At 37.6% G+C, this 24,947-nt stretch overlaps 1 protein-coding gene across 1 annotated transcript in view; it reads left to right on the forward strand.

Annotated features, from left to right (window-relative positions):
- The first annotated feature begins 772 nt into the window (after positions 1-772).
- The window catches only part of LOC135481973 (two pore channel protein 2-like), a 33,274-nt gene continuing 9,099 nt past the window's right edge, over positions 773-24,947 (forward strand). Inside the window, 19 exon segments of the mRNA XM_064761768.1 lie at positions 773-1,227; positions 3,209-3,258; positions 3,852-3,928; positions 5,114-5,291; positions 11,654-11,770; positions 12,382-12,488; positions 12,941-13,013; positions 14,594-14,692; positions 15,553-15,640; positions 18,134-18,199; positions 18,715-18,779; positions 19,356-19,468; positions 20,228-20,309; positions 20,599-20,688; positions 21,214-21,333; positions 21,869-21,925; positions 22,350-22,478; positions 23,406-23,455; positions 24,665-24,767. Coding sequence (XP_064617838.1) covers positions 933-1,227; positions 3,209-3,258; positions 3,852-3,928; positions 5,114-5,291; positions 11,654-11,770; positions 12,382-12,488; positions 12,941-13,013; positions 14,594-14,692; positions 15,553-15,640; positions 18,134-18,199; positions 18,715-18,779; positions 19,356-19,468; positions 20,228-20,309; positions 20,599-20,688; positions 21,214-21,333; positions 21,869-21,925; positions 22,350-22,478; positions 23,406-23,455; positions 24,665-24,767 — 1,959 coding nt within the window. The 5' untranslated portion in view covers positions 773-932.

Consider the following 24,947-nt stretch of genomic DNA (forward strand, 5'->3'; position numbering starts at 1 on the left):
CAAAACAACTCAAATTCAGCTTAGGTGGGGCTGAAAACAGCCTGTCCCTGAATATATAGTATTTGCTGTCATGGGTTCCAGAGTTACAAACAGTACAAGTAAAACTGTGACATCTGTCTTGTCCACCAGACAGAAGTGGCTACTGCTGCCAGCGCGGTACGATTCAGGAGAGGTAATTTTGTAACACGCCATCTTCCACCGGGAACAACACGGTATGGTTCACATAACAGGTCTAAATAGGCCTATATACTATTTAGTAAATTGATACGAAATTGAAATATTGGTCTGTATTGGCTACAGCAAATATCTGTGGAATGAATGTTAATAGCTAGGTAAGAAATATAGTCTAAAATATTTTTTTCGTCGACTTGAGCGGAATATTTTTGCCTCGTGAAAGGGAGGGGGGGGGGGGGCGTCCGCACCCCTACTTCCCAGCCTACGCCGCTGATAATTGAAATGCCCAAACCACTTTCATAAGCTTTTCCGTCATTATCGCTGTCGAACAGTGAGTTCATGGTTTACGGAGAAAAATTCTTCGGTTTGACTTAATGACAATATTTTAAAGGTTCGGTACGAAAGTGTTCCCCAAATGCACTAAAGTTGTACAAAACAGTGAAACTTTCGTTGCAAAAATTGCCTCTGTTACATTTAGGTTCTAAAGATACAGGCGTAATTTAATTTCAAGGGAGGTAACTATCCCTACTTTCGCTTTCAAGCGAAGTCATCAGAGTTCCGTCCCCTGGTTGTTGTTGTCTCACGTGACGCAAAAAGAAGCCAGCTTTGAGAAAAGCTCGACGAACTTTGTTCTTGATATGACTGAATTGAGAGGATCTGAAGACAGGGGTGTGTGACACGACTTGGTATGAGTGACACAAACTTGGACTCGTCCAGTAGATTCCCAAGTTTAGTGACCAAGGGAAGGCAGGCCGCAAATGCAGCGTTTTGAGACAGACCCGCCTTTACTTAGTCCAAGTGAACTTGACACCGCTCTATTCCCTTCCAATGAAAGTTCTCCAAGATCAGTGGGTGGATTTCGTGAGGAAAGGGCTCTATCTGGGGACAGAACCAGTCTGAGGGAGGGTTGTGAGTTGATGGAGGAGAGGAGAGGAATTCCAGAGGGTCTGGGTATGGAAGGAGCTAGCGATGGGGACAGTGACGACAGGCTGTCGGTGTCCAGTGTGTCAGTACTGACGGACTCACAACAAGGCCAGCGTACCGATGACTTTGGTAATCATGTGTTTATAAAATGCCATTGCCTACGTAATATCTGTTAGCTCGGATTTTGTGTTTGTATACACATATGTGGATTGATTGCTGGATTAACTGATTCAGGTTGAACTTGCCATTGGTTGAATATTGTTTCTGTCTAAAACGATATTGAGAATTTCTTACCAAATTCAGATGTACCCTGCTAGTGCTACTTCATTCAGTGCTACTTAAAACGTCAGTTGTGGCGATATGTGACAATCTGATAGTTGATGTGGCTGTCAACTATCAAATTGTCAAATATTGCCACACAGTGTTTCTGTCAACTATTAGATCATCTATAAGCAAATATCCTCACAGCTGACATTTAATCTATAGTGCTCTGCCTGCACTGACACCTCTTTCTGTTACATGCTGCTTACCTTAAAGATCTAGTGACATCTGGCGTAGTGAAACTCTCACAATCCTGACAGGGTGCGAGACTATGATTTCTTGTTATTCTTTCTGTAGTTCATTGTGTTGCCTTTGACGCCCTACGAGTTACAAGACATATACGGATTTCATTAAATTTCACTTATTGACTGTTCACAACAAAAATTATAATACTGGATTATATCTTCCGTGACTCTAGCAAAGAACATATACATGTAACTAAGACACTAAAACAGGGAATAGATTGATCATTCATTAATATTGAGCCCCAGTATCTTTATTTATATGGAAAATGTATAAGATACATACATACATGTACGTGTAAGTTGCATTTTTTGTACAATACAATAATCAATTATTAATTGTGCACATTTCAGTATTTGCAAGGTTCAAAGTTAAGGGTTGATTGGTTCATCCACCATTTAGCCCATGCACCCAAAAAGTACACCCTTGCAGTCATTTTGTAAATCTGCATTCAACCCTTGATTTCTACCCAGATATTTCAATTATCAACAGTTGTTTAGTCCAAGCCGTTAGTCATGTTAGCCATACACCACACAGACAAGTCAAAGTCAGATCTGAAATGGTTGATCCATCATGTATGTTAATTGTCTTTTCACTATGATCTGATTGCGTGTGTACTGAAGTTGATCAGGTATTTGTAATATGAGTATGTTCATAGTCATAATTAACCTACTTAATTAAACACATTATGCAATTAATCATTTAATGACCTTCTTCTGCTGATATCTTTCTTGATCAATATATGATCACTTGCATAGGTAATAAACAAATTGATGTTCCATGTAGTTTAGAGCAATGTTTATGCTTTGGCTCATGTACAACACCAACCAAATATAAAACAAAACTTGTGTTTAAAATGTGCTTTAACCATCAGAACAAAATACGAGGCAAAGGAGATAAAAGATGTGTAACAAAGGCGTAAAAGAAAACAATGAAGTGAGCTGTAATGTATATGAAGTTAAAAATCCTTGCTCCCTATGATAAGGAAATTACAGTCTTTACCAACTCTTTATTTCATGGCCCACACTCTGTAGATAAGATGTGTAAAGAGCTGCCCCGTGATCAGTGCACGCATGTTTATTTCGTGTATCAAATATATATGGATAAATGACACGCTAATGATCTATAATTGTCCGTCCTTGCTTTTTATGCGTGAGGCCATTATTAAAAATCTGTCTGCTTGGAATGACCCAACCAACCCTCCAATCATGTATCCCAAGTTTTTATTGGGCTTTGATGGAATTTTCTGTCAGTGTTATTCTTAAAACCCCTATCATTTTTAATACCCAGAATAAACAAAGTACTTCTCTATCATCCTATCATATCTGTTCTAACAGGAATGTGTTACCTCCAACAAAGATTTTTTTAAGAATGGCCTGATGATGATTGTATAGCCGGTACATTTTCACCTATATAATAGTTGTGATGAACAATGTAAGGGCCTGGTTATGTCAGTAGAAGTCATTCTGTTTATAATTTCCTGGTGATTTTGCTTGGTTTGATCGAAAACATTGTCAAATAATGCTGTATGATTTTTACTCTGTAGACCATGCCACCATGCTACAAGCAATTGTGTTTATTGAGGATGCCGTCACAGTAAGTAGTGTGTAGTCTACCTACTATGTCTATGGGTTTAATATCGTTTTAAAAAATGTTGTCAGTGTTACATTCACTGAATGTGTTTATATATATATATATATATATATATATATATATATATATATATACATAAAGGTCTTCAACCCTTTTGCATGTTTGCATGGTGTTTGTTCAGACAAATTCTGAAGGCATGATTGTGTGCAGACTGACAAAATTGTACAATTTATGAAGCTCTGACACTGGCTTATCCAACCAATGTAGTTTTGTCTCAAATCAAATTATAAATGTGAATAAATTGCACTGAAAGTTGCTCTTTTAGATGTGAAAGGGTTGAAGAATTATATGTATTTATACTGATATTTGAGCACCTCTACAAAAATGTTATCAACAGATACTACATGTAGGCAAGTGCACAGTTGTATTGTACTTTAGACATTCAAAGAACGCATGGTACATGTAAAGAGAAACTTACACTCTGAATTGTTTTCAGTTTTTATATACATGTATTTAAGAAACTATAAAATGATAAATGTTAAGACGAAAAACATGAAAATCTTGCATGCTTTTCATCTATGCCTGTTTGTTAACAGTACCGATCAGTTCATCACAAAGTTCACCCAGCAGCTCTTCACTGGTATAGAATCTATTTCTCCTGGCCTGTACGATGGTGAGTTTAGTAAAAAAAGATTTCTCAAAGCAGTTATGGCTCAAGTAATACAATTAGCCATTGACTAAGAATGTTATGGGGTGACTATACAGCTCTCACTGACATAGCTTTAATAATGATTGTGAAGTTAAGTCAAAATTTTAAAATTCCCTGGATTAGTTTAGTTTAGTTTAGTTTTAGTTGAGTTTTAGTTTAGTTTACTTATTCTCATACAGGCAGCAAGGTCCATTTACAGAGATGATAACAAAATGAATGGTAGCAGATATGAATAACTGTAAAAAAAAAATATAAAATAACAGTATGTAGATGCATAACAGAAAAGATAATGAAACTGTATAGGTTAATAACCAAAGATGTGAGCGCCAAAAGACACAAAAAGTTGAATATAGACATGTTAATAGAGCAAATCTCTGCATTTGGTTTTAAAATGTTGTAAATTGTAAAAATGTCGATGTCCGATCTGGAGGATATGCGTAGGTTAAATTCTAAGAAGTTTATTGTGACAGAGTTGATGTGGCATAACACTTATTATACATTCCGAATTTTATATGTAACTCTAAGGATGCAAAAATAAGTGTTGTTGTTGAATTTAAAATTTTGACTTTAAAAGATTTTCACTCTAATTCTTCAGCTTTTTGTTTTTTTGCGTGTTTGCAAAGTGCTTTTCCGAGCATATTCTGAGGGCATTATTTTGTGTACAATGACGAAATTCTTTTTACCAAGCCCTTAAATTGGCAAACACAATCAGTGTATTTTTTTTTTTGTTCCAGAATGAAATTAAAAAGGTGCAAAATTGCACTGAAATTTGCTCTTTCATAAAGTATGCGAAAAGGTTCAGGAATTAGGGAAAGTAAATCACTCATTACTGGTTTGTGTTTGGTGGTTTAACATAGTAATCTACATTGTCATGTTACCAATCATTTCATAATACTGTCTCCTTTTAGTATTCATGCATGTACATGTATGGGAGTACAATTCATATGATGTCATATTTATGGTGCCGTGCAGCCTCACTAAAACTTTATACTAAAACAACCAGGGGTGAGGATCCACTGTTACTGTACCAATACTGACAACGGTTGAGGCAGTACTCAGTTCATCTCCGTATTTTATGTTCTTTGCCATGAGCCAGTCTCAGATTTGAACCCTGTTTAACTGATTTATTTCTTCATTCTATGTTTCTAGGTTTGTCACCTTTATGATTGCATTGCTCCACCTACTGGCGTTCATCGAGTTCCCGTCCTCACTTACCTGGTCGTCGGATATTCTCACCCGAGCTGAACGGATTGTCCTGCCATGCGGAGCCACAGAGGGACTTGAGTTCATCTGCCTCTTTGTTCTCACCTTTGATCTAATTTTTAAAGTGAGTTATTTTGGAATTTATGTTAAGATACATGTACATGTATTCATGAGTTTCTTCGAATTGGTGATGGAATTGTGTTCAACACTTTAAAATGTAAAAGACAATAACCATATCCAGTAGATGACAATACCCATATCCAGTAGATGATAATACCCATATCCAGTAGATAGCAATGCCCATATCCAGTAGATAGCAATGCCCATATCCAGTAGATAGCAATGCCCATATCCAGTAGATAGCAATGCCCATATCCAGTAGATAGCAATACCCACATCCAGTAAATGACAACATCCATATCCAGTAGGTGACAATACCCATATCCACCAGATGACAATACCCTTATCCATTAGATGACAAGTAGGTGACAATACCTATAACCAGCAGGTCACAATACCCATAACCAGCAGATGACATTACCCATAACCAGCAGATCACAATACCCATAACCAGTAGATGGCAATACCCATATCCAGTAGATAACAATACCCATATCCATCAGATCACAATACCCATATCCAGCAGATCACAATACCCATAACCAGCAGATGACAATACCCATATCCAGCAGATCACAATACCCATAACCAGCAGATCACAATACCCATAACCAGCAGTTGACAATACCCATATCCAGCAGATCACAATACCCATAACCAGTAGATGGCAATACCCATATCCAGTAGATAACAATACCCATATCCATCAGATCACAATACCCATATCCAGCAGATGACCATACCCATAACCAGCAGTTGACAATACCCATATCCAGCAGATCACAATACCCATATCCAGCAGATCACAATACCCATATCCAGCAGATGACATTGCCCATAACCAGCAGATGACATTGCCCATAACCAGCAGATGACAATACCCATATCCAGCAGATCACAATACCCATAACCAGCAGATGACAATACCCATAACCAGCAGATGACATTGCCCATAACCAGTAGATGCAATACCCATAACCAGCAGATCACAATACCCATAACCAGCAGATCACATTACCCATAACCAGAAGATGACAATACCCATATCCAGTAGATCACAATACCCATATCCAGTAGATCACTATACCCATATCCAGCAGATGACATTACCCATAACAAGCAGATCACAATACCCCCATAACCAGCAGATGACAATACCCATAACCAGCAGATGACATTGCCCATAACCAGTAGATGGCAATACCCATAACCAGTAGATGGCAATACCCATAACCAGCAGATCACAATACCCATATCCAGCAGATGACAATACCCATATCCAGCCGATCACAATACCCATATCCAGCAGATCACAATACCCATAACCAGCAGATCACAATACTCATAACCAGCAGATCACAATACCCATAACCAGAAGATGACAATACCCATAACCAGCAGATCACAATACCCATAACCAGCAGATCACAATACCCATATCAGCAGATCACAATACCCATATCCATCAGATCACAATACCCATAACCAGCAGATCACAATACCCATAACCAGAAGATCACAATACCCATAACCAGAAGATGACAATACCCATAACCAGCAGATCACAATACCCATAACCAGAAGATGACAATACCCATATCCAGCAGATCACAATACCCATATCCATCAGATCACAATACCCATAACCAGCAGATCACAATACCCATAACCAGAAGATCACAATACCCATAACCAGCAGATCACAATACCCATAACCAGCAGATCACAATACCCATATCCAGCAGATCACAATACCCATAACCAGCAGATCACAATACCTATAACCAGAAGATGACATTACCCATAACCAGCAGATCACAATACCCATATCCAGCAGATCACAATACCCATAACCAGCAGATGACAATACCCATAACCAGCAGATGACATTGCCCATAACCAGTAGATGGCAATACCCATATCCAGTAGATAACAATACCCATATCCATCAGATCACAATACCCATAACCAGCAGATCACAATACCCATAACCAGCAGATGACAATACCCATATCCAGCAGATCACAATACCCATATCCAGCAGATCACAATACCCATAACCAGCAGATGACAATACCCATAACCAGCAGATGACATTGCCCATAACCAGTAGATGGCAATACCCATATCCAGTAGATAACAATACCCATAACCAGCAGATGACATTACCCATATCCAGAAGATGACAATACCATAACCAGCAGATCACAATACTCATAACCAGCAGATCACAATACCCATAACCAGCAGATCACAGTACCCATACCAGCAGATGACAATACCCATATCCAGTAGATCACAATACCCATAACCAGCAGATGACAATACCCATAACCAGCAGATGACAATACCCATATCCAGCAGATCACAATACCCATATCCAGTAGATCACAATACCCATATCCATCAGATCACAATACCCATATCCAGCAGATCACAATACCCATAACCAGCAGATGACAATACCCATATCCAGCAGATCACAATACCCATAACCAGCAGATCACAATACCCATAACCAGCAGTTGACAATACCCATATCCAGCAGATCACAATACCCATAACCAGTAGATGGCAATACCCATATCCAGTAGATAACAATACCCATATCCATCAGATCACAATACCCATATCCAGCAGATGACCATACCCATAACCAGCAGTTGACAATACCCATATCCAGCAGATCACAATACCCATATCCAGCAGATCACAATACCCATATCCAGCAGATGACATTGCCCATAACCAGCAGATGACATTGCCCATAACCAGCAGATGACAATACCCATATCCAGCAGATCACAATACCCATAACCAGCAGATGACAATACCCATAACCAGCAGATGACATTGCCCATAACCAGTAGATGGCAATACCCATAACCAGCAGATCACAATACCCATAACCAGCAGATCACATTACCCATAACCAGAAGATGACAATACCCATATCCAGTAGATCACAATACCCATATCCAGTAGATCACTATACCCATATCCAGCAGATGACATTACCCATAACAAGCAGATCACAATACCCATAACCAGCAGATGACAATACCCATAACCAGCAGATGACATTGCCCATAACCAGTAGATGGCAATACCCATAACCAGTAGATGGCAATACCCATAACCAGCAGATCACAATACCCATATCCAGCAGATGACAATACCCATATCCAGCCGATCACAATACCCATATCCAGCAGATCACAATACCCATAACCAGCAGATCACAATACTCATAACCAGCAGATCACAATACCCATAACCAGAAGATGACAATACCCATATCCAGCAGATCACAATACCCATATCCAGCAGATCACAATACCCATATCCAGCAGATCACAATACCCATAACCAGAAGATGACAATACCCATAACCAGCAGATCACAATACCCATAACCAGCAGATCACAATACCCATATCCAGCAGATCACAATACCCATATCCATCAGATCACAATACCCATAACCAGCAGATCACAATACCCATAACCAGAAGATCACAATACCCATAACCAGAAGATGACAATACCCATAACCAGCAGATCACAATACCCATAACCAGAAGATGACAATACCCATATCCAGCAGATCACAATACCCATATCCATCAGATCACAATACCCATAACCAGCAGATCACAATACCCATAACCAGAAGATCACAATACCCATAACCAGCAGATCACAATACCCATAACCAGCAGATCACAATACCCATATCCAGCAGATCACAATACCCATAACCAGCAGATCACAATACCTATAACCAGAAGATGACATTACCCATAACCAGCAGATCACAATACCCATATCCAGCAGATCACAATACCCATAACCAGCAGATGACAATACCCATAACCAGCAGATGACATTGCCCATAACCAGTAGATGGCAATACCCATATCCAGTAGATAACAATACCCATATCCATCAGATCACAATACCCATAACCAGCAGATCACAATACCCATAACCAGCAGATCACAATATCCATATCCAGCAGATCACAATACCCATATCCAGCAGATCACAATACCCATAACCAGCAGATGACAATACCCATAACCAGCAGATGACATTGCCCATAACCAGTAGATGGCAATACCCATATCCAGTAGATAACAATACCCATAACCAGCAGATGACATTACCCATAACCAGCAGATCACAGTACCCATAACCAGCAGATGACAATACCCATAACCAGCAGATGACATTGCCCATAACCAGTAGATGGCAATACCCATATCCAGTAGATCACAATACCCATAACCAGCAGATGACAATACACATAACCAGCAGATGACAATACCCATATCCAGCAGATCACATTACCCATATCCAGTAGATCACAATACCCATAACCAGCAGATGACAATACCCATAACCAGCAGATGACAATACCCATATCCAGCAGATCACATTACCCTTATCCAGCAGATCACAATACCCATAACCTGCAGATCACAATACCCATAACCAGCAGATGACAATACCCATATCCAGCAGATCACATTACCCATATCCAGTAGATCACAATACCCATATCCAGTAGATCACTATACCCATATCCAGCAGATGACATTACCCATAACAAGCAGATCACAATACCCATAACCAGCAGATGATAATACCCATAACCAGCAGATGACATTGCCCATAACCAGTAGATGGCAATACCCATAACCAGCAGATCACAATACCCATAACCAGCAGATCACATTACCCATATCCAGCAGATCACAATACCCATATCCAGCAGATCACAATACCCATAACCAGAAGATGACAATACCCATAACCAGCAGATCACAATACCCATAACCAGAAGATGACAATACCCATATCCAGTAGATCACAATACCCATATCCAGCAGATGACAATACCCATATCCAGCCGATCACAATACCCATATCCAGCAGATCACAATACCCATAACCAGCAGATCACAATACTCATAACCAGCAGATCACAATACCCATAACCAGAAGATGACAATACCCATAACCAGCAGATCACAATACCCATAACCAGAAGATGACAATACCCATATCCAGTAGATCACAATACCCATATCCAGCAGATGACAATACCCATATCCAGCCGATCACAATACCCATATCCAGCAGATCACAATACCCATAACCAGCAGATCACAATACTCATAACCAGCAGATCACAATACCCATAACCAGAAGATGACAATACCCATAACCAGCAGATCACAATACCCATATCCAGCAGATCACAATACCCATAACCAGCAGATGACAATACCCATAACCAGCAGATGACATTGCCCATAACCAGTAGATGGCAATACCCATATCCAGTAGATAACAATACCCATATCCATCAGATCACAATACCCATAACCAGCAGATGACAATACCCATAACCAGCAGATGACAATACCCATATCCAGCAGATCACAATACCCATATCCAGCAGATCACAATACCCATAACCAGCAGATGACAATACCCATAACCAGCAGATGACATTGCCCATAACCAGTAGATGGCAATACCCATATCCAGTAGATAACAATACCCATATCCATCAGATCACAATACCCATAACCAGCAGATCACAATACCCATAACCAGCAGATGACAATACCCATATCCAGCAGATCACAATACCCATATCCAGCAGATCACAATACCCATAACCAGCAGATGACAATACCCATAACCAGCAGATGACATTGCCCATAACCAGTAGATGGCAATACCCATATCCAGTAGATAACAATACCCATAACCAGCAGATGACATTACCCATAACCAGCAGATCACAATACCCATAACCAGCAGATGACAATACCCATATCCAGTAGATCACAATACCCATAACCAGCAGATCACAATACCCATAACCAGCAGATCACATTACCCATAACCAGAAGATGACAATACCCATAACCAGCAGATCACAATACCCATAACCAGCAGATGACAATACCCATATCCAGCAGATCACAATACCCATATCCAGCAGATCACAATACCCATAACCAGCAGATGACAATACCCATAACCAGCAGATGACATTGCCCATAACCAGTAGATGGCAATACCCATATCCAGTAGATAACAATACCCATATCCATCAGATCACAATACCCATAACCAGCAGATCACAATACCCATAACCAGCAGATGACAATACCCATATCCAGCAGATCACAATACCCATATCCAGCAGATCACAATACCCATAACCAGCAGATGACAATACCCATATCCAGCAGATCACAATACCCATAACCAGCAGATCACAATACCCATAACCAGCAGAGTATGTCTGCATAAGTCTTTCATACTGTTGTATGTTGCTCTCCAGGTGTACTTTGTGGGGAAGCACCATACGCTGCGCAGTAAGTGGTTACTGGTGTATTGCGGCGTACTCATTTTCTCTGTCATTGACTGGGTTGTCAGTGTCAGCCTGGGATGTACAGAGGTGAGCTCTTATTAGTACATTACATTTTAAACGTTTGAGAATGTATGATGATATTTTTGATCAGATTAATACAAGAAGAATAAAAATCTGTAAAGTGACACATTTTTGTGATAACATACCTACACTATGAAATATAGTGAAGCCATCCTCAAAACTATTCTTCAATGAAAGCAACCTAACAAGATCAGAAAATAGGGTCAATCTACATGGAATTTTTATTCATCAGTTTCTGGCAAATAAAAAAGACCCTAATAACAAATTTAGGGTATGGGCTGTTTTGGAGGGTCTGTCGGCATATCCTGCTGAACATAGTTTATGGATGACTATTGACATTTATTCTTACCTGCCGAAATAAATCGTCAGAAAGCACTTTAGACAGCTCAATTCAGACTAGAAGCTCTTCAACCCATGAGAGCCATTGTTGTAAGTCCAGCTCATGTTGGCTTCCTCTCCTGTCATATGTGGGCAGGTCTACATAAACAGTAAATAAACTAGTAAAAGTTTTAGAAATAGCAAAAAAAAATCATAGCTTACATCATTTATCTATGTTTTGTGCTTTTTTGGGGGGGTTGTTTTTCTTGTGAAAAAATATTCTTGTGCCATGATTACAGACTGTCAGAGTGAGACGAATGCTGAGGCCATTCTTTATCCTTCAAAACAGTTCATTAATGAAGAAAACTTTTAACTGTTTACGACGGACATTACCAGAAGTAGCCAGGTGAGCAACGTCAAATGAAAACATTGACAGCAAGCTTCCTTTCATGTAACATTGTTTGGGTACCCTAGCTGTATACTCAACTTTAAAATCCTATTTCTAATATACCTTCTCAGGTTTGTATAATTTTTTTACTCACTGTTTCAACACTAAGAATCATTTCTGTGGCTGTGACGTTCACTAAATGCTGTTGTTGAAGGGATAGAGATGAGAATCAATTCTGAGTGGCTGGCAGTGGAGAATGGAAATCTTGGGTTATAGTCTAAAAACCTTGGTCAGGCCCGAGTGCTCCCCCCAAAAAATCAACAAGTACATAAATTTGACTTAGCCTAAGCTCGCCTGTCTTGCCAAACAAACAGTTGATTCTATATCCCTTTAAAAGCTGCTGCAACACTTTCACATTAATTTACTACTCTGAATTTCATTTTTGTTTTATTTTATGTTTTTGTTTTCAGTGTTCTCTGCCTGCTGGCCTTTCACCTGTACGTGTTTACATTATTTGGAATGCTCATATTTCCAAAACCTAAAGTAAGCTTTTATGTTATATGTTGTTTTGCATGAGACACACTGTAACATTTTTTTGTTATTTTTATTTTTTTCCAGAATATCTAAGAGTTGTTGCTGATTCGCTGGTGTGAGAAATAGTGATTGTGTTAACCCAGAAAATCCTATCTTTACTATCAGCCAATCCTCTCTTCTGTATCCCTTTCAGTGAAACATCACAAAAAAATGAGGTTATCATTTTCCGAAAAACCACTGCAAACTATAATTAAAACCATATGTACCCTAATTCCTCCACGTTTTTGCATATGAAAGAGCAACTTTCAGAGCAATGTGTGCACATTTATAATTAGATTAAGCGGCAAAACTTCACTGGTTGGCTCGGCCAATTACAGGGCTTCACAGAATGTAAAATTTTATTAGTTTACACAAAATAAAACCTTCAGAATATGCTTGAATAAACACCTTGCAAACGTGTGAAGAACTTAAAGAATTACAGTGCATTGACCTATATTTTTACATTTTTTTTCTCACTGAATTCTTTGCAGGCCAAATTTCTTCTTATATTCTAAGATGGGCAGTGTGGACCATATTCATAATGTCAGATGCCACTCATGTGACTGACACAAAATTTTTGTACTTTTTTTTCTCCTTTTGAAGAAGCTTGTCTAAAGTTTGGTGAAGTTTACTTCCATGTATATTGAAGCACTTTCATGCATGTAGGCTTTTTGAACATTATGTCTTAGGTTTGGGGTAAAAAAACAAGCTTGTATCACGAGTAACCCTAAAATTGGTCCGGAAAGACCCTGTATAGAATTTATTGAGCGGCATTTATTTTAATGAAAAAAATTTTTTAAATGTATGTAAAGACAGTTTCAAGTATGGTTTTCTGTTGAAAGTATCTACTCAGTTGGTGAAAATTCGTGAATTTTATGGAATTTGAAATTAAAATTCCCAGGCCTTGAGTGTCATGGAATTTGGCTGCAGGTCATTGAATTTGTCTGGAAGTCCTAGAAGTTGATTAAAATGACAAAAGATTTCACAAACTGTATATAGACAGGTTTTTTTTTTGTTTTCAAATACTTGATATTTAAGTGAACAAAATTTTAAGTTGTTGTTATATCATTTATGCTTGATGCAGGTAACATTGAATTCCCAATCTGAAACAGTCCTGGAAATTCAGGGAATTTATCAAGTAGCCTGTGAACATTGCTTGACATTTTCCTTCTTTTTTTGTTGTTTTTTTTTTTGTTGTTTTTTCTTTGTTTTTCTTCAACATTAATATATTCTTTAGTTAATACCATTGGGAACATTTGAGTAATGTTCCATTTTTTGCTGTGAGTAACTGGAATATAACATTATCTTTTGTCATACTGTGTTAGTCTGTACAACCAAGTAATGTTTATTTTGTCTGATGATAACAATCTAGTTGATTTTATGAATAATGTAAGATCTTTAAATTTGTTAGTTTTGCAAATTGCACTTTTAAATTGTACATAGCATTGTTTTACTTAAGACTGCGCTGAGAACTAGAAGAAACTGCCCAAATTTTAACCAAAAACTAAATGTTGTAGATATTTAATTTGAGCTTACATTGACTTTTCCAGAATGACTTGCCAGTTGGTGGGAACGTGAGTAATCTGGAGATAGATGATTACGATGTGTATGCTTTTAGCTCAGCCAATGAGTCCACACTAAAACCACCGGTAAGTAGCACATGACCAGGGGTCAGATTCACGAAGCCCTCTTATCGTTACAAGAACGTTGCTAACATGGAAGCAAAATGCCCCCAGTATTGGTAGTCAGGTAGTTACATACAAGTGATATCGTCGACATACGACTGAAAAATTATAAGTACAACTTAAAACTCCAAGCATACATGCATTTAACACTACAAAAGCCTGGTGAATCAGGGCCCCAAAGAGGAAGGGATTCAGTCTACCTTTGTTGTTTTCATTCTCCATGTCAACATTGAGATGCTGATTATTATTTATAAGCAGTCTGACTCATCAGTGCCCTATGTCTTCAGATTTTTAAGGACAGATAACAGTTATGCTGAAAGCAAAGAATTACATTTTTCACCCAGTTTTTTTAAAACGTCAAGGTATGAAGGTGTTATTTATTGGATGGACTAACCATGTGAAAAAAAAAAGAAACTAAATATTTCTGCTATTCTGCTACAGTTACATGTGCATTGGCTATAAAGAGTAGAACAGGTGTCCCCAAAATTGGAAGAGGTGTTCGCTTGAGAGCTCTAGGTGTATTGAACAAATTATGTAGATTATATGTGTGGGATATTACTAGTGGCTCAGGCAATGGCAAAACATGTATTATATCTCTGACCACATCAAGAGACATGTCTGAAACCATTTTTTGCCTTTCTCAAAACAAAGAATTTTTTTCATTTCTATTGATGAGTTCTATTGATGTTAGATTGTTTTGAGGTTTGATTGGAAAATGTTTCAGCACAAATAATGATATTTTAAAATGTTATTTGCCTTGAAAAAGGTACTTTTTCAGGTGAATGTTTAGCTTATTTAACATATTTTCTTACTTCTGTTTTTAGGTTGATGAAGGAAGCCAGTATTTTCGAACCTTGGCAGATTCACTGCTTAATTTACTAGTTCTTTTAACAACAGCAAACAATCCTGATGGTAAGGTCTGGTCAGAATTGTTATTTATCATATAAAACACGTGTAAAGTAGTTTTACTTAGATTGATGAAAGTTTTACTGAAGGTGAGGTCTTAGTGCATTCACAAAAAGTCTGATTGTCCTGAGGGAACAGGGTTTGTGGTTCTGGTCGGATTTCTTATTCGTCATATAAAACACATGTAAAGTTGTTTCATTTAGAGTGACGAAATAGGCATAGATGTCATTTGGAAAGTGGATTAAGTAACAGTATTATCACTATATTCAGCAAGTGTAATCCCTATTAACGATAATACTGTTAGAGTGATGAAAGTTTTACTGAAAGTGAGGCCTTGGTGCATTCACAAAAAGTCTGATTGTCCTGAGGGAACAGGGTTTGTGGTTCTGGTCAGACTTCTTATTCGTCATATAAAACACATGTAAAGTTGTTTTACTTAGAGTGATGAAATAGGTATAGATGTCATTTGGAAAGTGGATTAAGTAACAGTATTATCACTATATTCAGCAAGTGTAATCCCTATTAACGATAATACTGTTAGAGTGATGAAAGTTTTACTGAAAGTGAGGCCTTGGTGCATTCACAAAAAGTCTGATTGTCCTGAGGGAACAGGGTTTGTGGTTCTGGTCAGACTTCTTATTCGTCATATAAAACACATGTAAAGTTGTTTTACTTAGAGTGATGAAATAGGTATAGATGTCATTTGGAAAGTGGATTAAGTAACAGTATTATCACTATATTCAGCAAGTGTAATCCCTATTAACGATAATACTGTTAGAGTGATGAAAGTTTTACTGAAAGTGAGGCCTTGGTGCATTCACAAAAAGTCTGATTGTCCTGAGGGAACAGGGTTTGTGGTTCTGGTCAGACTTCTTATTCGTCATATAAAACACATGTAAAGTTGTTTTACTTAGAGTGATGAAATAGGCATAGATGTCATTTGGAAAGTGGATTAAGTAACAGTATTATCACTATATTCAGAAAGTGCAATCCCTATTAACGATAATACTGTTAGAGTGATGAAAGTTTTACTGAAAGTGAGGTCTTGGTGCATTCACAAAAAGTCTGATTGTCCTGAGGGAACAGGGTTTGTGGTTCTGGTCGGACTTCTTATTCGTCATATAAAACACATGTAAAGTTGTTTCATTTAGAGTGATGAAAGTTTTACTGAAAGTGAGGTCTTGGTGCATTCACAAAAAGTCTGATTGTCCTGAGGGAACAGGGTTTGTGGTTCTGGTCAGACTTCTTATTCGTCATATAAAAACACATGTAAAGTTGTTTCATTTAGAGTGATGAAAGTTTTACTGAAAGTGAGGTCTTGGTGCATTCACAAAAAGTCTGATTGTCCTGAGGGAACAGGGTTTGTGGTTCTGGTCAGACTTCTTATTCGTCATATAAAAACACATGTAAAGTTGTTTTACTTAGATTGATGAAAGTTTTACTGAAAGTGAGGTCTTGGTGCATTCACAAAAAGTCTGATTGTCCTGAGGGAACAGGGTTTGTGGTTCTGGTCAGACTTCTTATTCGTCATATAAAAACACATGTAAAGTTGTTTTACTTAGATTGATGAAAGTTTTACTGAAAGTGAGGTCTTGGTGCATTCACAAAAAGTCTGATTGTCCTGAGGGAACAGGGTTTGTGGTTCTGGTCAGACTTCTTATTCGTCATATAAAACACATGTAAAGTTGTTTTACTTAGAGTGATGAAATAGGCATAGATGTCATTTGGAAAGTGGATTAAGTAACAGTATTATCACTATATTCAGAAAGTGTAATCCCTATTAACGATAATACTGTTAGAGTGATGAAAGTTTTACTGAAAGGGAACAGGGTGGTGGTGAGGATACTTTTGTTTCTCTTACCGTCAGAGACATAACTTCTAACGTATTTACAAACCTTGAATTTTCAAGTTCCGCAGCTTTTCTTCCTTTTGCCCTTGGTGGAAAGAAACTGTTAATGGCACTCTATCGTGTTGTCTTACAGATTTGCAGACTATTGCAATTGTTCAATCTTTTTGCAAGGTGTTAATTTAAGCATATTCTGAGGGCATTGTTCTCCATAGACTGATAAAGTGATACTTTTTGTCTCCAAAATCAAGTGAGAAAGGTGCATAAATTGGGCTGAAAGTTGCTCTTTTATTTGCGAAAAGGTTGAGGAATTAGATTACATGTCTTTCACTACTCTGACATGTCACACGGGGAAAAGTTTGCCAGTAACTTGCCAGATACCCTCAGCTTTTCACCACCCATAAAACTGACAGGCATTGAAGTAGTAAAAACTTCAGGAATGTTGTGGGAAACAACAGTGAAATAAACAAATATGAATGATATCAGAATTGGTCTTTGAGTGCATTACTTGGCTTTCAATACAGACATTTTTATAGCTACATATTTTCTTATTTGAAGTACAGATTATTCATGGATCTTAATGTTAAATATGTTTTAGTTCATACTCAACAAGTGAAGTAATATGATATCTGCTTTTTTTGTGTGTCTCACAGTAACCATGCCTGCCTACAAGGAAAACAGATTGTATGAGATTTACTTTATGGCTTTTCTTATCGTCGGTGAGTATGTATTTTGCGTATGTATGATATTATCTTTACTTTACATGTCGTACATCTATGTGGCATGCATCTGTGCCCTGCTGTCTGTTTTTAGAGTTTTCAGAGATTGTGGCACGAAGAAAATAATTGTGTGCATACTGATGCATAATATAAATAAACCTGTTACCCAAAGCACAGGTGTTTTTTCATTTGTGAATTTTAAGCATTGACTATTTGGAGCAACGTGTCATTCTTCTGAACTGAAACAGTTCACATTTTTTTTTATAAATTTCGACAATGACAGCTCAGAAAGCTGGCTGAAGGGCTGGCTTAGTGCAACTATTCGGTCTTTGACCGAGATCCATGTTTGAACCCTGCTCACACTCTTTTACCCGTGTCCTTCTAGTCACTTTTGTTAGGTGCCTGGTGAGTGTAGTTTATTTTTTGCACTTCAGTATTCCTCCTACAGTTTATGGAACATATTTTCCACTGAATACAAATGACTAACAAATATCCACTGTACTTGTCTTCCCCAGGCCTCTACTGTTTTATGAACATGCTCACAGCTGTCATCTACAATCAGTTCAGAGGGTACTTCCTGGTGAGTATCAGCAACATTGGTCTTATGGATTTGATCATTTTCAGAATATTACAGAAATCTCATCTTCAAGAGATTTTAAATTGTTTCCTTACCTTAGGACTATAATTTACATTTTATAGGTAGTACAAACATTAAATTTCAGCTGTTGTTAAATTTATACAATTTGATAAGTCAAAAAACTATTTGGAGAGCACAATATATTGGGGTCTCGGATGATATAGTCACACACACGTTATCAAATTTCATGTCGTATATGTGAATAGTGGAGCTTTCAATACATGGCCTCAAAGAAAGTTTCAAGTCGAAAATTTAGAAAAATACAGACAAAAAAGGTAAAAAGTGAATATTGGACTCTAGACGAAGTCTGACATCTTGTGAAATCGGCATGTCTCATCTGTACATGTGCACTGGTGCACACTCAAAACTGCTTAAAATAAAGACATTAATTATGCACATTATGCATAGACACAACAAGCACACAACACAACATGAAAATTGAAAACTTGAAATTAATCCGAGGTCTGTGTTAAATTGTCAGAAGTAATCCAACGCTGTTCCTGTTTGTTTTTGTTTCAGACATCCATGCAGTCCAGTTTGTTCAGGAGGCGTTTAGGAATCAGAGCAGCTTATGAAGTGTTGCGACAGAGGAAGACTTCCTTCAGGCATTGCTCCAGCCTTAACACCACCAGGTAAATCGTAACTCCAGCCTTAACACCACCAGGTAAATCATAACTCCAGCCTTAACACCACCAGGTAAATCATAACTCCAGCCTTAACACCACCAGGTAAATCATAACTCCAGCCTTAACACCACCAGGTAAATCATTTCGAGTAACATATGAGGTAAAGCATTACTATACTCAGGCATAAACACCAGCAGATGATGGATTACTCTAGCATTAGCACCACCAGGTGATGGATTACTCCAGCATTAACACCACTAGGTGATAGTTTACTCCAGCATGAACACCACTAGGTGATAGTTTACTCCAGCATTAACACCACCAGGTGATAGATTACTCCAGCATTAACACCACCAGGTGATAGATTACTCCCGCATTAACACCACTAGGTGATAGATTACTCCAGCATTAACACCACCAGGTGATAGATTACTCCCGCATTAACACCACCAGGTGATAGATTACTCCCGCATTAACACCACTAGGTGATAGATTATTCCAGCATTGACACCACTAGGCGATAGATTACTCCAGCATTGACACTACCAGGCACTCTGGTTTCTCATAAATCTGACCCATAACCACAAAAGTTTTTGAGCATAACATTTAAATAAAATACTTTAATAAGTTTAAAGCATGTTCCAGTTTGTGAAATAATGTAACCAAATTCAAACATGATCATGTATTTTACTTTTTACTGATAACAACCATCTCCTGATATTTACTTGTTTGATATTTTATCCTGTATTCCCATGGTATTTGCAGAGAAGGTGTAGAAAGCTTGTGGTTGAGACATGTGGTAGAAGGGGCAGACCTGGAGCCTACAGCCAAATTAGCCATATTACAGGTATCTTAATACAGTTTATCAAGTAATGGTTGGAGGTGTGATCAAGATGTATAAAGTTATACTACAATTTTTAGACGTCTAAAAAACTGAAAAAAAAAGGAAATCAGCTAAGCAAAATTTTATATCTTGGATTGCAGTAAAGCCATTTAACATATTCCTCTAAATATGGGAGGGTCTGAATTCAGTGATGTACTTGCCAGATTTCTGATTTTTTTTTAAGTGCATGTTTCTTTAGTTATTAATATTACAATAGATTTCTGTCGTAACATACTTTTGTTTTGGTTGTTAGGACCTGGACTCCAGACAAGGATGTCTGTTAAATGCAGCTCAGTTTCAGGGTGTCTTTTCTGTGTTAGATAAAGACTTAACCAACAGGGAGGTGAGTGAAAACATTCGGCATATGTATTTTGAAGGGAACAATTTTAATGGCAAACTAACTGGTGAAAGACAAGATTGGTTGATGGGTGGAAACAATAGTTTTGTTGAAATAATAGTTTTGTTGAAATTTGACTGTTTTGAGGCAACAGTTACCTATGTCTGTAACTGGCATGTGTATTCACATCATTAATATATTGCTAGAATAGTTTTTAAAACAAGCACAAATTTGCAATAACTGCGACATGCAATAAGTTGATGTCTTCTTGTATTCTGTCCCTAAGTGAATGATCCTTGGTAAAAGATGTTCACAATTTGACAAACCGGTGAATGACAGACTGATCAGCCAACAGACAAAGTGCTTTATTAGAGCTGCTTGTTGATGGTTAAAAATCATGATTTAATATTTAGGATTTTTACACAGCTAATATGGCTAATAATTTTGGTGTTAAATTTCATTGTAAACTTCTGATTTCATGTTTCTGTAAACACATGTAGTTGAAATGTTCAGCCTGTTTATTGTTTGCAGCACCCACCTATTGTGTGGTCAACAAAACGCTGTTTCTATGTGACCCAGGTTATTGTCTCCCATAAATACTTCACCTATGTGGGAAACTTGATAGCAGTTCTCAACGTCATTCTTATATCAGTAAGTAAAAATTGATTTGCATACATTGATAAAACCTTGGAATGTACAAAAGCAGTTTCCTACGCCAATAAACTTTATTGCTGCCCTATACATAAGTGAAGAATTCTTAAGCCTCGCATTAAATACCTAACTGATCAGATGGATATGTTTATATATATATCTGTGCATATCATTCAATAGTCAGCTTGAACTTTTGAATTTGTGAAAGAAGTCATAGGGGAGAGGGGGATGCTTTTTAAATCCCAAGCTGATGCCTTGCGCAGGGAGTTTCTGGATTTGTCCGCTCTCACTCTTCATTGATCCTTTGTGCATGTATGCAACGCCTGGAAAAGTTTGTCAGAAATGTACCAAAGGTCAGTGCTTTGCCCAAGGCTCTTCGGTTTTCTCCACCCACAAATCTGAAAAACATTGTATAAGTGAAATATTCTTCAAGTTGAGTATTTTTTTTTTTAACTTTTTTACTTTTTTAAATAAGATTTAGAAAACACAAAAATAAATAATAACTGTACTAGTTGTGTCTATGCTTGTGTTTCAGGTAGAACTGGCCACCAGATATGACCATTCTCTCACCTCAAGTCACTCTGCTCTTGGAGTAAGTCATTGTGAAAGCTACGAATACAGATCTCACGCCACTGCCTGTAAGGCCAGGCCAGTTTTAATTATTGTTTTACAGGCAAAATAAAAACGGCAAAGGAAACCATAAAAATAAAACTTGAAAATTATGTAATTAGTGGAAAACACCAGGCATTTTTTCATGTTGATGGCATGTTTACATGTTCAGAAATAGGTAGATTTTCAATTTTACTGTATTTCCACAACTTTTTCGCAAGCAGTGGGCAGTAAACCTCTGAAGAAATTGAGGTAGTTTTATTTCATTTTTTTTTTTTGGATATTTTAATTATGGCTTGTAAAATACAACATACAGGTGGTGTTGTTAAGTGAAGTAATGAAAGCAAAAATGAACACATAAGGTCCAACATGGTTGAAACTCACTCATGGTTTTTCTTTGTTTTCAGGTGATCAATCTAGTGTTTATTGTTTACTACTTGATGGAGCAGAGTCTAAAACTGGCTGCACTCGGTTGGAGGAGATATATTTATAATCGAGGAAATATATTTGATGGCCTTGTGACAGTTGTTTTAGTGGTAGGTTGGCTTGAGTCTAAACAATGTTTGCATAAATTACTGTTCCTATCATCAATTTGTGCTTGTAAATTTCTAAAGCAGTTTAAATTAACATGCCTGGAACAGGTACAGTTGTTTATTATCCTCATGCGAAAATATTTCTTGGTGCATATGTAGTTTCATCCGTCATCCGTCATCCATACTTCCAGGTAAAGTTTGTCCAGAGTAAATCTTGAATTTTTGGTGGAATTATAGATACATGTACTGATCAAATTGTGTGCTAAAATCCAGACTCTTCTAGTTTGCATGTTGCCATGGCAACCAGATGGCTAGTTTGCCTCACTGTTACACCAGATACTTTCTTTGCCCGTCATATAATTCAAGATTTGTTACGTAGATACATACTGATTGGATGCTATGGATTTCTTGCACATTAAGGAATTCTGTATCAGAAATAGCATTTGACTTCACAATAGTACTCTAAGTGTGGAGTGTGTTAAGTTTGAATTTTGATGTTTCGAATTCTCTTCCCTGTGCCTGTCTATATCCCTGTGATCCCTTGGTATTTCCACTGTCTTTTTGCATGGCTGTTTAAATGTATTCAATGCCAGTCTCACCACAGAGCAACAGATTTAATGATTTGCCTGTTCGTTTATGTGTCAATCTGTCAAATGGTGGGGCAGTTGTTGCCCTCAGAATTTTGACTGAGGAATGCAAAGTAAGATATATACGACATATAAAGTTGAGGTTATGGTGAATCATATTGCTCTTGACTTATCATTTGATCATTAAAAACGGCCAAAGGCATACATCAGTTTACCTGTCCACTGTTCTTGATTGGGCGTTGATGAATTACAGCTTTACTAATTTTATTTATTGAAGACTAAGCAATAGGCTACTTGTGTTTGAAGACTAAGCAGTAAAAAATGCAAACGATGTCTGTTTCAGATTGTGGAGATATTTTACCTCGTCAGATATGGGACTCCATTTTCTTCAAAGTGAGTGCATGTGTACAGTGGAGAACCAATGAAGTTGACATGAAGAGAAAATTCTTCAACCTTTTCAACCACCTCCGCAAGCAATATTTTCAAACATTGCGATAGAACTATGGGGTGAAGAGAAATAAATTGCACATTTTTATGAAGCTCACATCTTTAACGACATGAACAAATCATTTTTAGTTCACTGTTATGAAGTAAGGCGAGGTATTGGGAGTGTTGAGGAAACGTGATGTTGGTGTTGTTGACTGAGTAAGCTTTTTTTCTTTGGGTCAGTTGAGTAAGGTTTTATGTTTGGGCCCGCTAGTCTCAAAGTTTTCACATCACCTTATGAAACTTAATGAACAGGATTTGGGGATTTACTCATTTTAAATATTATACTTGATTTTTTTTGCTTTGATAAAAACTAGCATGTTTGAGAACTTGCTGTGTTCACATTCACTTCACAGGTGTATATGTTTTTATCAGTTTTCAGCATCTTCATGAGACTTGAAGATGACGTGATAAACATGCCGTAATGATCTACGCATATGAATTTGATATTATATTGGATTTTATTTATCAAGAAGACTCTACCTGCTCAGTATGAATTTAAATGTCCTGTCATCTTAGGCTGTCATTTGAACTGAAGCTATTACCGGCGAGGTGTCAGGTTTCTCATAACCGTTATTAGTGTAATTTTCATAATGATACATAAATTCCACTGAAAAAAGTGCTTTAGTGCTTGAAAAGGTTTAAGATGTACAGTATATACATGTACCGTTCATAGCAGCAGTAAATTTGCAAACCTGTGATAAACTCTGCAATGTAAATATTTCTCTTCATCAAGTTGACAAAATTTTGGAGAATTAAAGTGGTGTTAAATGTGTGATTTAAATTTTGTGTTTGAATTTCTAATGAAATTATAACGAAGTACAGGTAAAAATGCTTTGAAATTGGCCGACAGAGTTTTAATTATGGGTGTACTCAGTTCACTGTACCAGATCAGACCCAGTATTGGCCATTTAGGCTTGGGGGGGGGAAGGGGGGGTGGTAAGAATGCTCAGCAGGAACACTGAGGTAATGTCAATCATGTACATTGAGCTGATGTACAGGTGGATCTCCACCTACATATAACTCACCTGCAAAAGTTGGCGTTCCAGATAAAACATTAGTACTATTGTAGGAGAGTTTGAGTTGTCATGATGGTATGACTGATTCTTTTGCCAGGGAGGCTGTGAGTACCCAGGGTATCCTGTCTCTATGGAACATTGTCAGAATTATCAACATCCTCATCATGGTGAGACTGTTCAGGATCATCCCACACATCAAGGTAAATACTCATAAAGGCCTGGTAAAACTGTGAAAATACTGGGAGTCACACGGTCACTCAGTGACAGGATACAGAAAGATGTGGCGTCAGTAACTCGCATGTTCGGTGAGTCGTCGGCTGAGCCTAACGATTAATTCAGCACAGAATGCAGATGTACAGGCAAATTACTTCAGTATTGTT

The sequence above is a fragment of the Liolophura sinensis genome, chromosome 1 (genome assembly GCF_032854445.1).
Source record: "Liolophura sinensis isolate JHLJ2023 chromosome 1, CUHK_Ljap_v2, whole genome shotgun sequence".
In the NCBI taxonomy this organism is placed as follows: Eukaryota; Metazoa; Mollusca; class Polyplacophora; order Chitonida; family Chitonidae; genus Liolophura; species Liolophura sinensis.